The 16,966-nt window shown below is 43.7% G+C and overlaps 1 protein-coding gene across 1 annotated transcript in view; it reads right to left on the reverse strand.

Annotated features, from left to right (window-relative positions):
• smtnb (smoothelin b) overlaps positions 1-16,966 on the reverse strand; it is a 48,806-nt gene that overhangs the window by 22,570 nt on the left and 9,270 nt on the right. The window contains exons 2-6 of the mRNA XM_023410646.2: positions 12,398-12,555; positions 10,422-10,500; positions 10,098-10,176; positions 9,141-9,220; positions 2,592-2,694 (exon numbers count right to left, since the gene is read on the reverse strand). Coding sequence (XP_023266414.1) covers positions 2,592-2,694; positions 9,141-9,220; positions 10,098-10,176; positions 10,422-10,500; positions 12,398-12,555 — 499 coding nt within the window. The remainder of the gene's footprint in view (positions 1-2,591; positions 2,695-9,140; positions 9,221-10,097; positions 10,177-10,421; positions 10,501-12,397; positions 12,556-16,966) is intronic.

Raw genomic sequence — 16,966 nt, forward strand, 5'->3', positions numbered from 1 at the left:
TTGAACTAGACAGGATTAAGGGTGGAGCTTTCACAGCCTCATTTAAAGCAGCTGATCTTTTTTTTTTTATTCCTTATTGTGTAACACCTCAAAAACAAAGATGCTTGATTGTGCACAGAGTCAATTTATAAATGGCAGCAAGTTGTTGATTAAACAGACCAGGTGATTATGTAATACAGTCTGAACAGAAAACGTGATTATGACACACAATTGGGACAATAAATGGCTACCACACATTCTCACATGTGACACTATGAATGGTCCACTGGACTGCAGTGTTTACATCTAATCATGCACTCAACCCAAACTCAATTAGTGAAGTGAGAGCCAAAACACTGCTCCTTCTACCAACTCTCATGTTATTGTTCATATTTTTGCCATTGAAGAAAACGGTCATGTCTATTGTGTAGCGATTTCTCGGAAAACCCCCACTGCTCCTGGATAATGACAGGCTTGCTTTTTGCTTTAAAATAGCTACAAAAGCTGCACTAGTTGTGCACTAAGCTGCCAGTCAATATATAGCCCACAAACAAAGGACAACCAAGGGTTTTTTTTATACTTCTTTCACACTCGAGCAATGACCCAAAGAAAGCTAATGTTTGTCCTCGTTGTGAACGGGTCAACACAAGTTTGAGCGTTTGTCACAAATCAGATTTTTGCAAAACAGGAAGAGCACGGTTTTCCATAGTAAATTTAATGTTACTATAAATAGCAGAGACTGAGTGACTTCTAGCCCTCTTAACCATGAAGCCCACTCTTCTTATACAAGTTGCTGCAGTATCTTTTCATCATGTTACCATATAAAGAAAATATATGCACTGCGCTGTTAAAGACTGGCAGTCCACAGCCATGCTAGTATCTCTGGGAAGCTTCATTTGAGCTGTCCAAAGCCACTGTAATTCATCCTGGGGGAACTTGAGATATTGTTGTTGTTGAGACTTTCAGTCTTTATCTAATGACATTAATTGAAAGTGGTTGAGCTATTTGTTTATAGAATTTACACTGGGATTATAAAGGGACTTTATACATGCACTTGTATGGTTTATCCGTGACTTGAATGGTGCTACAGTCGCAGACCACGGTCTTTTGTGAACGGCAATGACCTGATACATATACAAAACGCTGTTGTGTTCAGTCCTACATGTCATTCACAAGGTTTTCGTGTGAAATTGGAATTAGTACTATGCTCAGACTTGAGCTCGAGTTTTTCTCTTTTGGGAACTTGAGGCACACAGCACATTCCACTGAGAGTCTCTGCAAACATTTCATTTCCTAAATCACAGCCTTACCAGTTACAGTTTGCACTAAAATGCAGTACAGCTGAACACATGGTCATTGAGGTAAAGAATGTAAATATAAGCTTTTTTTGTCTGAGAGGTAGAGGTATGTCTTTGAGCAGCGTTCAAAGACCAAAAACAACGAGCCACTGATCGTCCAAGGGCAATCTTTTATTTCCTGCTACTTTCACTCAAGAACCACAGGCCCACCTTGGCTACTCTGCCCTGTCCCAGCCACAAACGTCCTAGCCTTTGTTGATTGGTGTCCTCCTTTGCTTTTCTACGGTGGTCTTTTTTTTTTTTGTTCACCCCTGCTTCACCCTGGTTTAAATTGTAAAGCAGGGATAAATCAGTAACGTTGGGGAGTTTCTCCGCCACGTCAATCGAGCCAGAGTTCTCTTCTGGTATCAGCTTTATTTAGCAGAGGTGTGGCTTTTGGGTTTCCCTCTGTTCCCATAACCCCACCACCATCCTCCAGGTCCATGAGAAGGACACTGGGAGTCAAGTCCAAGGCAAACCAGGCCACACAGAATGAGATTATTGTGGCTGTCGGCCTCAGGCCTGAGCTTCAATATAAGATGAAAAACGCTTTCATCTTCAGCCCGAGATGTCCTATATGAAGTGAATTATCCAATTAATACTTTACCCTGAGGTGTTTAAACTGGACAAGCTATAGGTAGGGCTACATTTATTACTCGTCAAGTATGCTTGTTTGTCATTTTACAAGCTATTCATCGTCGGCTCTGCAAGTGTGGCTGCAAAGTTTCAAGGATTCAGGTGAACGAAGCGCATTCATTCCCTCCTGAAGGCTTGCATTCATACTACTTTATTAATGGGCTAACAGAGAGGTTAATGAAATTACTTCACACTTAAGAAGTCAAAGTCATTAAGCCTATGGCAGCGAGTGACTCCAAACAGTTAATAAAGTTAGATGAAGGAGCTTAAAGAGCCTGAACTAATATGACCTCCTGACCGCCACCTCTGGAGAATGGCTCCTTTGGCTGACTGTTTTAACAGGCAGTGAAGAGGAAATTGCATCAAGACGGATGTATGCAGTCACAGGTACACACAACAGAGGTGGTCAGTGTTGGCTACAAAGCTTTAGTGCTTACCCTGACATGTGGATGTTGACATGTATATAGTTTTCTGTATTTCAACGATCCCAAAAGAGTGGCGTGTCCAAACATGATCTAAATATGAGGGCAAATACTGTATGTATACCCTGCTTTCAATATGTATTAACGCAGCCAGTCGACTGTTCATCAATGTGAAGAGCAGTCCCATACAGTTTGGTGCTGAATGAGTGTTTCTCACCTATTCTCTGCAACTCTCTGCTTTGTTGTGTCTGCTGGCCGTGTAACTCCCGGATCTGAGATCTGACACGCTCTCGTTCACTATGACTCTCCCGCTCTGTCTCCTGTAGGGGAAAAAAAACAAACAAAAAAAACATGCTTAGTGCACTTCAATACAGCTCCAAAAGCCCCATTCCTCTGATCGAAACCAGAGTGAAAACATCAGCTCTACGATCATCTGTTTGAGGTCAGCCGGTGATCACAACAGTCTTTTGTCTGAGGTCGAGGTCAAATGCCCCAGAACACGATGAGCTACATGCTTGGCCAGCTGAAAAAGTAAAGATCTGTTTTATTTTCCATTGTATATGTCTGAGAGAGACGCCCTGAGAGCCAACACATAATACAGCTTTACAGCCTGACTTGACTTGTGAAGCTTCTACTCTTTCAAGATTTCCTGCAGACTAACACAGTAGAAACTGCAGCTTTTCTGCAGCACCCCTGGTGCTTTTCTGCACTGATAGAGGAAAGTCACAGCAGGAGGTAGATCTCAGAGGAGAGGCAGCAGTATTTTGGCATATGGAGAGGAAACGGGAGAGGTGCGGAGGGGAGGACGGAGAGGGAGAGATGAAGACGCCGGTACTACTGTTGGGCCTCTGGTGCCTGACCTTGAGCTACTCCACAGGAGAATCAGCTGCACAAATAAGACTCCTCTGAGCACGTGTGCACACACTCTTTAAATCACTCCTCCACTTATTCTTAATCCACATAGAGGGCTCGCAAACTTTACTATTAAAGGGCAAAAAGCTCTTATGTAGAGCTTCAGATGGTATGCGTCATTCTGCAACCGTATCCCAGCACATAATCTCCTTAAAGGTGTTTTACAAGAGGCATCTGGGTTAAGAATAGAATCCAACAGAAGTTTGGGTGGATCTTGAAAAAACATACAGGACATGACCTTAAATACTGAAAATATAATAGACCAGATTTGCAGCCTACCATTACTTCTGAAAACACACTCAATCTTTCAAGCAAGAAAAAAAAAAAAAAAAAAGCACACACACCCAACTACACAATCACACGCCAAAATCAGTTTGCCGTGTGTAAACAATGTTACTTTAGACAAGAGGCTGGCATAGCTGTCAACAGCAGTGTGAAAATCTTATAAATCACACCTTTTGTGTTTTAAAGGCTTTTAATCAATGCAGTGTGTGATCAGAGCTGACAGAGAGGGACCGCCAGTTAATGCGGTGAACAAACACAAAGCGTTCGAATTTAAACACAACCGAGAGGCAGAGGTGAGAAAGGAGTCGAGGCTTTCTGCTCTGTTGACTGTGACCTTCCCCACCTTGAGCAGATTACAGGGCAGAGCGGCTCAATCACTGAGGAGAAAATGTAATCAGACACTGTTGCAGGAGACGGCAGCACAAAAAGGAAATCAGGAGTGGCACTGCTCGGGTTGTAAACAAAGACAGATGATTGGATTTACTTTGTAAAATAAGTGAAGTTTTATTGCTAAAGTTGTCCAGGAGAACTCAATCTATGTCTATGAATGAAATAAAAACCTTTCCTCATAAGGAAGATAGAGAATTGAAATACTAAACTGATCATTATAAGGATGTCACTTTTTACGCACACTTATCCCCATACACAGAAAAAAGTGGCAGCACAGATTCTGGGGCATAAAAGAGTCTTTTCAGCTTTTCAAGACCATGGTAAATGTTTCTGGGGCAACAAGTCCGGGGCACTGCAGTGGAAAGCAGAAATTTAGTGGAATGCTCCTTTAATGAGTTATGACAGTGTCTGGTGAGGACACAAACAGTCCTCTGCATCAGCACAAAGGACTGAGGGTACTACAGTGTAATAATGGTCACACACAAAGGACGCTCTCCTTCTGAGTGGAGTCACTCAATCAAAGAGTCACGGGAAGATAATTGTGTTTGAGCCATAAACACAATTAGAGAGAACGAGCCTTTCCTCACCCGCCGCTCCTCTCCCTCTCCTGCTACTACCAGAAGTCAGACAGACAGCCATCATTTCACAGCTCCCACTAAACCACAGGGAACATATTTCTCACAGACAGTGAGGCAAAGGGGGGAGAAAAGAAAAAAAGGGAAGATAAAGTGGAACTGGAGACGAGAGCTTCGGACCTGCTGCCAGCCACCATGCTGTCATTAGCGGCTTTCCTCTGGGCCCAACATTCAGGACCTGACAGAGTGGAACCAACACCGACACCGTCCCACTCCAACGCTCACCCAAAGCATTTGTCCATCTGGCCCTCAGGGGCTTGTTTGTGTCAGACTACAATTGCAAAATCTCAACCTCGTAAACACAAAAACAACTGTCCCCTCTCATGACCACAGCGAGAGGCCCGGGCCATCTGGACTCCTCTGAACCCTCAACAACAACAACAACAACAACAGCGAGGCAGAGGCCGAGCCAGCGCCGAGGCACACACCTTCTTCACCAACCGGTTCAGACAGCTGAGATCAGCTGCGGATTAACAGACTGGGTTTCAGTGCAGCAGTTTTCCATGAAAGTTAAATCCATCACTCCACGGATGAGGTCAGACCATTTGAGGGTCTTAAAGGCCTCCACGTGGAAGAGGAGAAGAAGAAGAAAAAGAAACCTGGCGGCTCATTTTCCATTACTGCAGCCCGAGGAACCACATGCTCGGCTCACCTCCAATAATTGAAATACAGTAGCTGGGATGAAGTAGCAATCATCTCTGTATCACACACGCTCAAGTCTCGAGTGAGTAAACCCACAGAAGTCAGCGCTGAGCCTCATTCTCATTTTGACTTACTGCAAATCATCCCGTGCCACTCTCAGCTCACTCACTTACTGGTCTTTCTTTTCCCAAAATGGATCCACTGTACTTTCTTTTTTTTTTTCTTCTTCCCTTCAGCAGACTTTCTCAAGTCATCTCCAAAGCCCAATTTACCTTCTCCATTGCAGAGACAAGGCCCAGTCTTAGACAGTTAATCTACTCAGGTCTCTTCTTGCAACAAGTTGATGATGAGATCACAGAATAAACAAAACTCTGTCTGGATCTGCAACACCCTCCCACCCAACAGCCTACCTGTGCTCTCCCAACACACCTAGATGGCACCCAAACCTGTAGCCTCAAATAGACACCTCACAGGGTTAAATTACTTAATATTTAAGGTTTAAAATACACACATTAAATATTCAAGGTTTATCTCAATTTTCTTTACATTCCTTACTCGCATTATTTCTCTATCTGATCCATTTTCATCTCATGCATCATTAAGGATATATACTATATCCTTAGATATGACCTGTCAGCTAAAATGAACAAAAAGTTAATTAACTATATACATATATATATATATATACACAAACCTGAAAGGTAAACAGAGAAGCAGTCACGTCCCATTCTTCAGTCAGACAGAAACAAACGCAGACAGATGTGGAAAGACGTTTAAATGGGTCTTTCAGTGGAAAAAAAAAAAAGATGAAGAAAGTCAGAGAGGAGCGTCGGTCTGTGACACACGACAGCAGGAAAATCAGCAGAGTGACATTTACCTTCTCCTCACCAGACTGACTGCCTCTCTCTCTCTTTCTCTCTCTCTCTGCAGTAACCCTCTTGGAGTCAGGACGTCCACTGTTCTGCTGCTCTACTCCCTCAGCCACATCATACATACTCACACACACACACACACACACACACACACACACACACACACACACACACACACACACACACAAACATATACACCACCAACACCACACACACACACACATAATACCAACAAGCCACTCCCTTGACTTCCCCTCCCTCCCATTCTGTCTCCACAGGGATCTGACCCCCACCACGCACACGCACGCACACACACACTCTTTCCTTACAGGTTAAAGGGTTGCCTGGTTGACACATTAACTCACATACTCCTGCTATTGTTTTGACCTGTTTTTTTTATTTCTGTAACTGCTGTTTTACTTGAGACAAAGAGATATTTAACTATAACAAAACCTCATTTAAATGATTAGATATTTTGCTCAGTTTTATCCTACAATAATGAATAAAGGTCCCTTTTCATACTGGCTTTTTTTTCCTTTTTTTTTTTTGCTACATACGTATAATTAAAGTTTTTTTATAAGCTGTTACGGTATGGTTTCACCCAAATGAGCAAAAGGAAACTTTTACTGTAGCTCAGCTATCCTTGCATGTAAACCATGCCCATTAAAAACAGCCATTAACTTCTAATGGGAGTTGGATTCTGGTAAAATTACAGATGAACAGCTACATTAGTCCACTAATTAAACACGCATACGCTCAATATATATTCCCCCTTAAGTTTTTGTCACACAAGTTCTTCAACTGGTGTTTGTTTCAAGCTGCTTCCACATATTGCATGTTGTGTGTATGTATGTGTGTGTGTGTTTGGCTGCTGTGGAAGCCTATCTAGGACCTCCATCTGCCATGGGACAATCGCACTCAGCTCAAAGAGATCCGCTGCTGTGATGTTGAGTGGAAGGAGCCCTGCTGCTGCTGCTGGTTGATGTTGTTTTTGGCCACGTCCCCATTCCAGCACAGACTAGACTGCTGAGGCACAGCTGGTGGGCTGCCTGTCCGTCTGTCCGTCCAAACCCCCCCCCCCCCCTCCTGCCTCATCACCAGCCAGATCTTCAACCCCCCTCCTCTTCCATCACACCACCTGTGGCTGACAAACCCACCGCCGTACCACTCAGCTGTCTTACAGGAAGTGAGGTAAAAAGGCTTGAATGCTAGAGCATCCTGTGACGCCAACATCCTATCATCGCTTCCTAACTGAGGAGAATACACAGACGCACACACACACACACTCACACACTCACACACACGTGCACACACACAAAGGAATGCACGCAAGCCAAGCGCAGGCTGCAACAGACATGATTCACCAGAGCATGACCTACTGATAATGTGACTGTATATTCCTTCAAATCGCAGATACAGCACTGTAGATGTTCCTTCAGTTTTATCACTCAAAAGGCTTAGTTACAACAATGGTGACCGGACACAGTAAGAATTAACTTTGTTTTTCCTCCATAGAGATCTCGTCTACTGGAAACAGACCAATCATATAAAAGAAAATAAAAAGAACAGTGATCAAACACAGCAGATAAGATAACACCTGGAAGGCTCCCACAACAGTTCAGCCTTATGTTTTTACATCGCGTTCACTGCAACAACCATATAATTCGATCTGTTACACTTACACTGAAAAAGACTAAAGTTTAGTTTAACTCTGAAAACACAGTCCTGTTGTCCTCCACTAGAGGGCCGGTCCGCTGTGAGAGACATCTGAGAGGAGGCTGGAGTCTGGGGTTTTAGAGAGTGACTAAAGGGATGTGATGTCAGCCATCAAAATGCAATTAAAGTGTTTAATCAATTGTAAAATACTTTGAATCTCTTGTCTCTCTCATATACACTCAGTAAATGCTTAACTTTGGTTCTGTGGACGTGTCAAAATGTAAAGACCTGTGAAGATAGATGTGTCGAAAAACAATTTACTACCTTCACTAAACACTAGGCTCAAAGTAAGTTTTATCTTTCTTGTCATACTTGGCCAAACCTGAATGATGATATAAAAAACAAAACACATTCCTTTCTCCATGGCAGCCTAGACATGTGTTTCGTGTGTGTGTGTGTGTGTGTGTGTGTGTGTGGTGCAGCCACATTCATGACAGTGTGTGTGACTCAAGTCACAATGCTTGTTGTTGTTTGCTGCATTCTTCATTGTGGCAGCAGAGAAACCTCAGTGGTCACTGTTGCCATGTAAACAAACTCAGCACCCGCAAATTGGTCTTTGCACAGTTCATCCTTGCAAATGGAAGCTGACAGGAGTGCACAACAGATCATCAGTTGTAATGGTGATGTGCAGACTGTATCAGCTTCACGCTGTGATATTTAAAAAGACTGTTGACATTTGAACTCAACAGTTAAACAAATAAAAAGGAGTTTGTTGTTTTGATTGTTTTTACAAAGCTACAGTGACAGAGGAGAGGAGTGTAGATTTGTAGCCAAGATAACAAGGCTGCCAGTAGACGTTCTTGCATGCACTCGCCTTAACGTCGCCACTGTTCTCTCGTCTGCGGTCCCAAACAATCCCATTCACAACTGCACACAGTCTGGTGGTGACGAAAGGTTAGAGAGCTCCTTCTCCTTCCCCCTGGTAATCCTTAAATAGGCATTATCTTTTAGCATGTGCCAGATTTACCGTCTTTAGCTCCCATTGCCCTCTTTCCTCCCATTTCCCCTCTTCTCTTCTTCTTTCCCTTGTCCTGTGCACGAGCACGAACACCCCCTGTTGCTGATTGGATGGAATAGTGTTGTGTTACTCAGTCTTAGCCACTTTATTTATTCCCCATTTACAGAGCCAGGGCTGTGTAAGAACACCAGATTTTTTTTCAGCGCACACACACAGAGCAGCCAGCTAGCGGGCTGTGAGGAGATATTCACTGAATTCGACAAAAAGTGAATTGGATTAGAATCGCTTACTCCATCTTTAATCATTGATCCCACCATATATAATGAAAATCACACTATTAACTCTGCTGTACTCACTCCAATTCCCATGCTGCTCTGGGGATCCACACACTCAGGATCCGGGCGGCACCCAGGGGCTTTTACCCTCTCCACAGTCGCTAAAAGACACACATACAGCAGCAGCACTTAGACAATAATCAGGATGAAACAGGTGACAAACACAAACACCTCTCTCTTAAATTCTTGTCACATCTGATGCCAGACTTCTAGCACCATCATGGTCATTTCTGAAACGACAAGATGATCTGAGGTGTCAGATATGGCCCTTACAGAGGCTGGGCAGGGTGGAAGTTGATCAAATTTTGTCTGTATTCACCACCCGGTCCATGCATCAGTGTTTCAGAGTGACAGGGGCCTCACACAGACCAGACAGCACTAAGGAATGAAAGGAATCCAGTATCTGATCCAGTATCATAGGTAGATCTACCACAGAAACTATGCAAACCACAGAGAGCCTGCTATCTGTCCCACATGAAATATGCATTCACACTCATTAACAATGCGTATTTCTCCCCCAAGTTTCTTAAAAGTTTCCTTTTTAACTGCCAAAGTTTGGTGCCAAAACATATAAAATCCCCAAGTTTAATCAAAATTGGAGCAGTGGTGTCCACAATATGACACTGTATTGAGAATATTGAGCCGAGGATATTGAATATCGAGCTTTACTTTGGCTTATGGCGACCTATTTATGCCCTTTGTAAGGACTGATGAATGTGTCATGAGTTTTCTGTCAACCAGAACCTAATTATGGCCTTTTCAAAATCGGACATTCTGACTTTGTTTTTACAGAACTATCTTCTGGCAAATCAGATTAAGTATTTAAAGTGCCAGAAAACACATGCAAGTTTTTGCATTTTCCTCTAATCGGTGAACAGATGCATCTATTTAACTTTCATCTTAGCCAGTAAAGTGGTATCATAGTAAAGAGACATACAGACACAGTTTGACTCCATGTTATCAAACAGCTGGACTCACCTTGCTGCTGTTCTTCTCGGACTTGTCGGATGGCTGCTCTGATCATTTTCCTCTCCTCATACTCGCTGGCGGCGCGGAGCTTCAAGCAGACAAGTAGAAAATTATTATTTCCTTTATTTTACCAAGAAGTCAGATACAACATTACAGCTATTTAAGCTCGACAGCCTCTTAAGAGAAACATGTAGCGCGTGTCCACACTCTTTACGATGCCCTCAAAGTTTTCGATGGACATAAGTTTATCTAATTTTGGATTTTTCTGCATATTATTCCAGTTCACATAGTCAGTGTCACCATATTTCATGATTTTTGTCCATTGATACTCACCATTTTCGTGAGCTCATCGATATCCTGTATTGATTGCAGTTTTCGTGACAGGACGTCCAAGTTATCGCCGGATTCTGATCTGAGAGAAAAAGAGACGGTGAAGTGGTTATAATGGTGTTCATTGTGAGTGAGCATCAACCTGTGCTCATGCAGAAAATGACAAGTTGGAAATCATAGTATCTTAAAATATCAGAATGCAAATCGTCTGCTTCACTGACTCTAACCCGAGGCCTCTCTGCGCTTGTGAAGGCAGCAGGAGACAATTCAAAGGTTTCTTAGCCAGGAGAAAAAACCATCAGAGGATACACTCCCAAATCGAGCATTGGAAAAAGTGATACTGTGGCATCACAGATCTGACAGCAGTGACACACTGCGACTGAAAAAACAAAAAAAAGCTGCTCTCATCTTCCACTTTTTTTCAGTCTCACATTTCTCCATTTCACTGCCTGCTTTTTATGTTGGTTTCTATTACTCATACACTCCCGCAGTTCTCTCATTATCCTCGTGTTCCTCCATTCGTTGGTATTAAAGGATGTGTGGCACGCTGGAGTGGAATATTTCACATTCCTCCACGGGATAGGAGAGGCACGGGATAATGCAACTTTCAGATGGGTTTGCGTGTGCATATGTATGTGTGTGTGTGTGTGTGTGTGCGTGCATGTGTCTTAATATGTTCTCACGTGCATGCATTTGCTACAGCAGGTATGCTTTCTCTAGCAGCTCCACTGAGGTACCTCTTTTGTTATTGTAACCCCAGTCATCTGAGCGCAGCAGTGAATGGAAATGATTAGGTCCGGCCACTGGTCTTAATAGGATTCAGTGACAGAGAAAGAGAATGACAACGGAAGGTTGGATATCCTCTTCACATCCAGTACTGTTAAATCTTTACTGTGCTCCAGACCAGACGCTGGGATTGTGCCATAGCCTTGAACGACTGCCAGTCTTTAAGTCTTAAATTAACACCTGTTAAAGGACTCGGGTCATCCTGTTCTGTAGAGCTCAGTATCTCATGCCCACAGAGAAGAAACTAAAGACCATCAAAGGTTTAAATCCCATACCTGCTAAATATGCAATGTCCAGGGAGAGCAAAACAGTCTTTATGATGTTTTGCAAATTAATGTTAACTGTTAAACAAGCATTTCTTGAATGAGAACTGGCAAGATGCCACTGTCAGCCAATCAGGCTTCTCTAATCTCATAAGATAAACCTGCTAAGTTTGGGCTTTACAGTTTAAATTTGGCATGATTGGGTAGATTCAGGGAATTCAGGAAAAAAAGTTCAGTTGTTAACTCTGGTTCATCAGAAACAGCCTGCTTTGATCACGTCAAGCTGCATCAATCATCATTAAAGAGATCTTAACAACATTTCTAATTGAAGTAACATTATAGTTTGCATTAGGGTGTATATCCCGTTCTAAAAATACCAATAACCACAATGTTTACAGAAACACAATGATGGTAATTTAAAGCCTGTTTGTCCTGTTTCTCATTTCATTCGCCAGCAAAAACATGTTTATTGACAAAATGGCAAAGGAGCCATGAGAGCTGAGTCCTCACTCTGTCTGCATTCCTCCGCTGAATGAAGGTGTTGGGAACTGTGCATTACTGAACTGAAAAAACATTAATAAATGAACTGAGAAAAACGACTTCAAGGCTGACAGATAACCTGACACGAGGACAAACTTTGAGAAGTGAGTCTTCTTTCTGATTCTAAAAGTGAGAGTATTTACTGTGAAACGTGCGCACAAGATGGAAAATGGAAAATTTATTGTGGTTGCAGTTTTCTGTCCCCCATGATTCCCTAACTTGACTTTTCCAGGCTTTTCCCACAAGAGTTGAGGAATGCTGCATCTGGGTTTGTGACTGTTTTCTCAGCATCTCCAGTTCACCTAACCCTGTGCAGTTTGTCATTAGGACAGGTCTGTGTGTGTGTGTGTGTGTGTGTGTGTGTGTGTGTGTGTGTGTGTGGTCTCTCACCTGTGCTGGTTCTCCTTGTCCTCCTGCTGCTTGAGGCGTGTGGGACGAAATCTCTTGCTGGCCAGAGCGGCCTCCATGTCCTCAATCTCCCTCCTCCTCAACTCCCGGATGGCTGAACGGATGAGGCGTCTCTCGTCCAGATCCACGGTTCCATCCAGCTGCACGCGCGACACAAAAAGACAAACACAAACAGCGACGTGAAGGTGAATACAAGTGTTAAAAGTGTGCTAACACGGCAGGACGCCACACAGAAAGTCAAACATTTGGCTTGCAAAGATTAGTCACTTGTACCTCTTATATTTGCATCCCTGAATGAATACACCACAGAGGCAAGGTGAGGAAATGGCGGAGGCAGAGTTACATAAAAATCAGCTTCTAAAGGGTCACAGGCTTGTTCTCAGCGTAAGTACAGGGCGGCCAATGAGCACAACTGCAGGGCTCTCGGGTCAAAACATAAGTCGTAGCGCTGACTTCTTTTCAGTCGCCATCTCTTCCCCTCTGTAATTAACCCAAACAAGGACAATAAGGCACTTGTTTACAAGAAGGAGCTGAGTTTCAGCCAGTCTGCCCTCACAAACACACAGCTGTCAGACAGAAAGACACAGTGTCCTGTAAAGTTCAGGAATCCACCTGCAGGGAACTCCATTTGTGATTTTTAATTATTCCAGCCTAATCAGAGTCACAGCTGACAGTGAGTAGCATTCAGGTGTGTATAACATCCAGACATAGCTGGACCAAACATCCCTGGCTTACGTTTAAATGTGTGGTAGGGAGTTAGAGGGTCAGCAGGGCCAATGGGCGGCTTATAGACTGGTGATGACAAGTGATCTGACTTCACTAATGTGAAAAGACAGGACCACCTGAGCAACGTACGGAGGATGAGAAACAGGCACGCCAACAGCTGGTGCTCGGCTGAAAGAAAGAAGTGTGCTCAGCTCAAGTTATCACCCAGGTGTCTTCTTCTCTGGCTGTATTTCATCCCGGCTGAACAGTAGCTGGGCTGCAGGAGGCCGCAGAGACTCAGATATTGAAGTGGCTCACTTAAAACACTCACCAAGTCATTTCATCGCTCTGAGTGACTATTAGTTTAAAGGGTATATTTTTTCAAGCCAAGGAGGAGTAATTAAGGTGTGTGAGCATGTGTGTACAGCACGCCTGCCGACAGACAGACACTCCACCCCAGCAAGATGCATGCTTTCATGTTAGCGACTGCTGTGAGCATAGGAGGGTAGAGGGAGCCCTCTCCTGTCAGGTGGGAGACAGATCTCTCTTTTGGTCGACAGCGGGAACCTGTCAACACACGCAGAGATGAGCAGCTCCGCTGTCAGGCTCTTCTTATAAACCTCACACTCAAACACACACTTTAAGGTTCCCTGCTGCACCAGTTAAAACCTGCAGGGTTCAGGCACAAACCTTTGTATGCCAACTGCCTTCTACTAAAGGGGAGCTGGATGTGCTTGTTAAGCTAAGCCTTACACCCTGAAGGGTTGAAAAGGGAGTTGATGTGATGGGCCCCGCTGCTGGGCCCAGACGAGGGGGGTGGTGGGTGGAAGGGAGGGAGGGGGGTGGGGGGGCACATCAACTCCCTTCTCAACCCAGTGGTTTTGAGGTCTCACTGTGGTTTGACAAAATATGCAGCCCAAGCTGCACTGGCTCGGAGGGGCGCTCCTATATACTGTAATTTGTGGAAATTTAAAGTGCTGAGCTGACTGAAAAGAATGAGTAAGAGAAAAAAGTGCTCAGAAAAGGCAGGAAGAAAGGATATGAGAGAGGAGGAGAAGTATAATAAGGGAGAGTAAAGCGGTTAACAGAGAGATAGGATGACAAAGTGAAAAAGAGAAAAATGAAAGAGAAGCTAGACTCGTGTATGCCTAAAAATGGGCAGATGCGAACTGGGTGGGAAAGGGCCAGGCTTCACACAGGTCATTCCTCACATTCCTGCTGACTCACAGGGAAAAGAGATGGTAGTGAAATCAGGAACTGGGTTTGGGTCCAACCCAGCAGTGAGATGATACGACAGCCCGGAGCAACAGTGTGAAGCGGGAAAATAATGAGAGGAAAGAGGAAATGAGAACACACTTGCACATTTCTATCACTGGCCAGTGTCTCACACACACACACACACACACACACACACACACACACACACACACACACACACACACACACACACACGAAAGAAGCCCTCTGTTACCACACTGTCAAGCTCACTCCCAAATGTGTGTCATGATGTGATTATACAGCCAGTACGATGCCAAGTTTTAGGACTGACTGATTTATTTATTCATTATGGAGATAGAACAGAGAACAGCCTCGGGCCTGGGCCTCTACTTAAAAACAGTAACCTCTGTTTGGCATCTCAGAACAGGCTGCGTTTCTGGCCTGTGTACTGCACATATCAGTTTAAACATACAAATACAAAATCACAAAAGAAAAAAAGAGGCAATGAACAGCTCCCACACTCCAAAGCAGTTACAGTAATCTTTTCAAATACAAGCACACTGGTGGGAAGTGATGATAAGAGATGAAAAACAGTCCCCTACACATGCACATCAGCACTTTGACTTTTACCTGCTTTAACAACACAACTTCAAGCAGCAGCAGCTGTTTTTTTTTTTTTTTTTTTTTTTAAATGGACCAATCAGTGCACAGACGGCTGCCTGTCATGTCAGTTTGGATTGGTTGCAGTATTAAAACACTAAATACAACCGGCCAATCCAGCTGGCACAAGGCCAGTGGCTGTAACTGACTTTTCCTTTACGTATTTAAAAAGGGGAAGAAAAAAAATAAAAATAAATGACCAATGACTCCACAGGAAAGTAATGAGTGGGCGTAACCCGAGCAAATAAACCACACCTTAAAGTTGGGCATCTGCCAGAAAAAACAGAATAACCGTTAAAGAGCCAGAGACGAAAACACTCACTCGTCTGGACACACTCCATTTGACTAAACTACCACATGACAGTGGCTTTTACAGTGAGGAGTCAGGGGAAGAAAAAAAAAAAAATCAATCTAGTTACTCAGTGACAGCACCTTGCACCACTGACAAATACCAAAGGCATTTTTCAAACCAGCCCACAGACATCTGGGTAACCAACTGTCACTGTGGCTCCAAATAACAACACTGTGACCCAGAGAGCAGCCGTTATACCCAGACAGAAAGCTTTTCATGCAGTGTTGCTTTTACTGCTAACAGACATATGACTCAGAAATCACACATAACAAATAAGACACACACACACACACTTATGTTTTCAGAAAAGATGCAGCCACTGAGACGTCACCGAGCTGTCAGCACCTGTAATGACGGCAGAGGGACAGTCATGTTACAGTCTGGTCTGAAGACTCGCCACCGTCACACCTGTTGGCTTTTCTACCGAATCACCTGACTCAGCCACTGAGATACAATGTTAGGAGGCAGGATGGGGGAGGTGGATATGACTGACAGGGTGATGAGAGAAAAGGCAATCCTGCAGAAACAGTTTTGATTTATTAAAATGCACTTAGTCACTGGTTTTAACCAGAAAATGATTACCTTATTTGGCTAAATTTTTTTGTAATGTTTCACAAGCTAGCTTGCTATGGCTTGTTCTGTACCATCGCTGGCTTCGATTCACTTCCTGCCCAGCGGCAGCAGCAAAACCTCAAACCTGTCCAAAGACTTTCGACTGAAGGAGCTCAATCAATCAAGGCCAATTAGAGAGCGCTCATGGTTTACCATTAATCCCGACCAGCTGGTGACACACTCCTGAGGACAACAACACTCTCTGAACTCATCTGCTGCGCATGAGAGAAACAGATTTAAAATAGGATTCTGATGGAAACAGTCTCAGAAGTGGTCACATGTGGCGGGAAGTCAAGGTTCTTCAGGTATTCAAAATATACTGAGCTACTATTTAGTGGGTCTGCCGCCTATGGCTGAGCTAAACACACACGCTCTAACAACTACCTGTGGGTGCAGCGCTGAAACAGGATTATGTTAAACCTGTGGAAGTGAAAAGAGACAGAACACTCAGCTAAACAAGCTCTGATTTGTCGTAATTACACCCCTCTGTCCTGCTCCTTTCATTAGAGCATTATTCATAGGAACACGTATCGCCACATAGAACAGCTATAGTCTCAGGCTCTTCTGAGCATTTGCAGCTACTTAAAACTTGGATTAATGGTAATGAATCACTTATAATGTCAAAGCTCTGTCTCTCAGTTTAAACATGTCTGTACACTGGGCTGAATGGTAAAACATGTTAGTTTACATACTAGGACAGCTGATATGTGTCTCTTTTCCATTATGTTGTGTGCCGTCAGGTCAAATGTTACAGCCCGGTGTGTAGAAGACATCTACCCTCACCTATCCCACACACACCCTGGGAGCACAACGACCCTTCAGGCTGAGTCCCGACCTTTTGACTCCCAGTGGGTGTGTGCATGTGCTCGTCTCATTTGCTGTTTTTGCAATTAATGCTTTCTGCTTTGTGGACTATGACGGACTGAGTAAATTCCCTAACACCTAGTAGGAGTGGGGTATGTATACTTTCTGCAAGAAATGTGTGCTTGTGCATGTGCGTCCAC

Source organism: Seriola lalandi, unplaced genomic scaffold (genome assembly GCF_002814215.2).
Source record: "Seriola lalandi dorsalis isolate HSWRI2012SDOR001 ecotype SW California unplaced genomic scaffold, Sedor1 jcf7180002054427, whole genome shotgun sequence".
NCBI lineage: Eukaryota > Metazoa > Chordata > Actinopteri > Carangiformes > Carangidae > Seriola > Seriola lalandi.